Source organism: Octopus bimaculoides, chromosome 18, assembly GCF_046866305.1.
Source record: "Octopus bimaculoides isolate indiv1 chromosome 18, ASM4686630v1, whole genome shotgun sequence".
NCBI lineage: Eukaryota > Metazoa > Mollusca > Cephalopoda > Octopoda > Octopodidae > Octopus > Octopus bimaculoides.
In genome coordinates, this window is record NC_142945.1 from 54,553,900 (window position 1) to 54,558,465 (window position 4,566).

At 32.2% G+C, this 4,566-nt stretch overlaps 1 protein-coding gene across 1 annotated transcript in view; it reads right to left on the reverse strand.

Annotated features, from left to right (window-relative positions):
- Window positions 1-960, reverse strand: part of LOC106874628 (uncharacterized protein CXorf65 homolog) — a 124,681-nt gene extending 123,721 nt beyond the window's left edge. The window contains exon 1 of the mRNA XM_014922423.3: window positions 843-960. Within this exon, the coding sequence (XP_014777909.1) occupies window positions 843-885 (43 nt within the window). The 5' untranslated portion in view covers window positions 886-960. The remainder of the gene's footprint in view (window positions 1-842) is intronic.
- Between the last annotated feature and the right edge of the window lie 3,606 nt (window positions 961-4,566).

Below are 4,566 nucleotides of genomic sequence, written 5' to 3' on the forward strand. Positions count from 1 at the left end.
TATATATATATATACATATATAAATATATATATATATATATATATATATATATATATATATATATATATATATATATATATATATAGAGAGAGAGAGAGAGAGAGAGAGAGAGAGAGAGAGATAGATAGATAGATAGATAGATAGATAGATAGATAGATAGATATATATATATATATATATATATATATATATATATATATATATATATATATATATATATATATATATATATATATATATATAGATATAGATATATATATATACATATATATATGATAATTGATGGATAGATAAATGGATGGATGGATTTGAGGTTAACTGAAAGTCCTTTTACTTTTCTTTCTTGTTGCCATTCTGATTTCAGAACCATGATCCATTCCATTATACCTTCGTGTGTTAGTGAGTATGCATTTTAAATATACTTAATGGGAAAAAAACATATTACGATAGCAGCCTAACACAACCATAAAATGTATATATATATATACATAGATATATATATATTTCCTTCTATATATGTTTTCCTTCTATTTCTTTATCATTTTTCTTTTTCTACTACAACTTTAAATATTATAGTAATAATTTTACGTCTTTGAAACTTTCATTTCCATTTCTAAAATTTCTAAAAACGACCAAGTTTTGTTTATTGAAAATAATTCTTCAAGTTGTCACGAATATTTAAAAATATGGCAGCAATTATTTACCTTCCTTTGAAATTGTTGTTTATATGAAAAGACGCCGTCATTTTAAATCCGACACCACTATCAACCATAATGAAATACAGATTTTCAAACGTATATCACATTTTCTCTCTCCGTAAAACAGCTAAAGTGATATTTACCTATTATCCAATATTTGCAACCATCTGAAATCGCCATTAACATCCAAACATTCTAAGATATTCTTCCCAGCTCCAGCTGCTCTCTTGTCTTTCACAACAACTAAACGTCATACTCCAGCAACACAGACGCCTCACATCAAATCGGCCCTGAATACACGAGGAATTCAAAAATATCCTCAAACGGAGCTATTACAGTCTTAGTGGTTTCATGATCATTATACGAATTGAGAAGGCATTAATAATCGTCCGTTTCTTAAAGACGAGCAGGACAGATCTAGGACTCGTAAGGCCATTTCAGATGATAAGCCTCACCATAACTGATGCTGTCTTATGGCAAAGGCGTAATCTCAACTTAGCAAACCCTGTATCGTAAACTGGGCTTCCTATTCAGAGCTAGAAACATCTCAAGCTACAACAGATCTATAGAAGACCTACGATGGGGCGCTGCTCCCACATCTGTGAGGCTGTTGAAGCTACATACATAGACATCTAAGACCTCATTAAAAATACAGGCTAACCGATTAATTTCTATACACTCACTCATTAAAACACACCAAATTCTGATTCAGGTGTTCTGTCTCGTGCGATACAAATCTGACAGTGAAGGTTTCGTTCACATGCTCCTTCATTCGTAGGTTTGGCTTATATTTCTACTGCGTGACAGAATTTTATATACGATTTTAATTGTGATAATTTGAAGTGAGATGCAGTATATACTGAAATAAATGTAATTACATTCTCTGCTTATCAGAAAAATACAACATATTAATACAACGACTTTATCTATTAAACGCTATGCAAGAATTAGTCTTTTTTGTTCTTTTTTAGATAAGAGTACAATAACACGAAGTAACAAAGATGCAAATTTATGGTTGAAATATTTTTAAATTAAACATAAGTTTTTGTTAAAAATATTTCATGATCATTTTAAATAGATGGAATCTTCAGCTGCGGGAAACAGCTGAAGCCCCAAATCTCACAACCCAAAGTTATTACCTAGCTGTAATAACGCTGCAAAAATTATTTATTTATTTATTTATTTATTTATTTATTTATTACGTACGAAAATATAGAAAACACACTTTCAAAGCTGAACGGACGTTGTAAAATATCAATTACTGATCGATTCATGTTGTTTTTAAAGATTAATGAGTGGACAAAATTCATGAAGCAAGAATGTGTATATTTTGTATGATTAACGATCTGTATGTGTGTGCCAGTATTTTTCCTGGTGTGGGTTCTGGATATATTAGACATGAGTAAGGTGGCATCGATAAGTATGAAACATTTAATTAATGGTAAAAACTCCGTCGCTTATAGAAGAAAAATAGAATTAGAACAATGAATACCATTCTCATTTGGACAACAATATTCTAAGAAAACTCCATTTCGATATTGTTTTTACACGGAATTCAAACATTTAACCACCATGATACATCAACCAGGACTCGGTACAATTCACTACGGGTGCGGAACTTATTGTGTGTGTATGTGTGTGTGTGTGTGTGTGTGCGTGCGCGCGTGTGACTGCATGTGTCCTTGTGTGCGTGTACATAGCAGATAGTCAACATATAGAAACACTAATGTAATCAGCCATTTCGTTCACTTGATAACAAATGAGATTCATAAAAACGGTGGCTCGGTGAAGCAACCCTAAAGGGAAGCAAAAATAATAAATGCTATTAATATCATGTTAGATAATTGAAGAGAGATATTAGAATTGTATCAAACAGAGACTTTACAAATAGTTGTAATTAATTGTCTAGACACGGACAAATGAAAGAAAATTTAGAAAGGAATATTACAGATGAATTAGATTAATGTCTGAAGCAGCTAAATATGAGAAAATATCTAAAAAATGGTAAAAGTTATGATAGCTACTCTCGATGTTCAAGTAGTAAGTTATATTATTCTCAACTGGACGGTAAGTAAATTAACAAGGTTAAACAGGAAAACAAGAAAAATAATGATTGCAATTAGATTAGCCAAACTTTGGACACGGAAATATTCTATTGAGCAGGAATACGCCTTCGCGCTGGCAGAATCGTTAGCACGGCAGGAACAATGCAGCTAAACATTTTGCGTGTCTTTACATGCTCAAGTTCAAATTCTGCCGAAGCCGAATATTTGGCCCTGTGCTAAAATATATTCCCTACCCAGAAATTCCTGGCCTCGTGTCAAAATTTGAAGCCATTATATTGAGTACGGAATGTATTGGAATAAGCTTTCTGAAACGCAACAAAATATTTTTGAAATATGCATTCGGAGTAGGGCTACAGTCAAAGAATAAAGATAATCTAGTAATACGAATAAAATCAGATACAAAAGAAGGTAAAATTATAATTATAATTTTTTTAAAAGAAAATTACACCTAAGATCTTTGAGTGAGAAAACAAAGAGCTGAGAAGATCAACGGTGAAGAAGCACCAGTACATAAAAATCAAAAATCTAAAATTATTGTGAAACTTGAAATAACCAGACGGGTAGTCATGATGGATGTATAGGGCTTTGTATATTTGTACCCCAGTGGCACTTTGACGACATGCGCTGCTCTGTTAATAACAATAATCTTTTCTACCATAGGCACAAGGCCTAAAAGTTCGGGAAAGAAAGCCTACTCCTTTACACCGACCCCCGTACTCGACTGGTATTTATTTCATCGACTCCGAAAGAATGAAAAGCAATTTCAAACTCAGTGAAATTTGAACTCACGACATACAACCTGAAGAAGAAGAAGAAGAAGAAGAAGAAGAAGAAGAAGAAGAAGAAGAAGAAGAAGAAGAAGAAGAAGAAGAAGAAGAAGAAGAAGAAGAAGAAGAAGGTGGGGGGAGGAAGAATCAGGAAGCAGCAGCAGCAGCAGTGGCAGGAGGAAGCTACAAGTAAAGCCAGGAACGCCTTCCTCATCGATTTGTATGGCTTTTATTAATAACTTTTCCAGCAGAACGGAATTGTACCGGCAGCAGTTTCACAATGGACACAAGCCTTCCCATTTCTTTTACATGACCATCATAACAAAATGTTAGCGAAGCAAAAACAAATATATAAATCTTAGGTTTATTACCGCAAAATTTCCATTTCGATATGAACAAGTTGAGATAATTTAACATATCTACATGCAAAAATGCATTTAGTTTCCTTTTAATTATGTGGTAAAGCGGATATATATATATATATGTATTGCATGTGTACGAGATGTTTGTGATTATCCTGTGTATTGATAACTGCATCAAGGATTATTAATAATGACAAACTGTCTTGGTAGTGAGCAAAGATATAGCATTTGTACTTAAAGGTCAGTGTAAGATGCTTTGTCTTCGATATTCCATTTCAACTTCCGAGATGTTAATTCCCATAAAATTTATGTTTAAATCACAATGTTATTGACGTTAGTAGTTTTAGTTTTTTGTCCCCCATGTTTATATTTATAATTATTAATTTATTTTCTTTTTCACTTGTTGTATTATGTATTCTACATAGATACATACGCGTTACTATCCATTAGTTGTAATAGTCGCAATAGTAGAAGTTATAATATTTACCACAAAACGATGTAAATTACAATAAAAATTATTTCTAAAGCGACATCTAATGATTCTTATGTTTCCTTGTTGGAAATCGTTGCTGGAAATCACTGATGGAAATTTTAAAAAAGTATTTAAACGACACCGAGCGTGCATCTCCTGTATTTTCAGTGTGTTTAATTATCTTTTCTGTGAAAGGACCT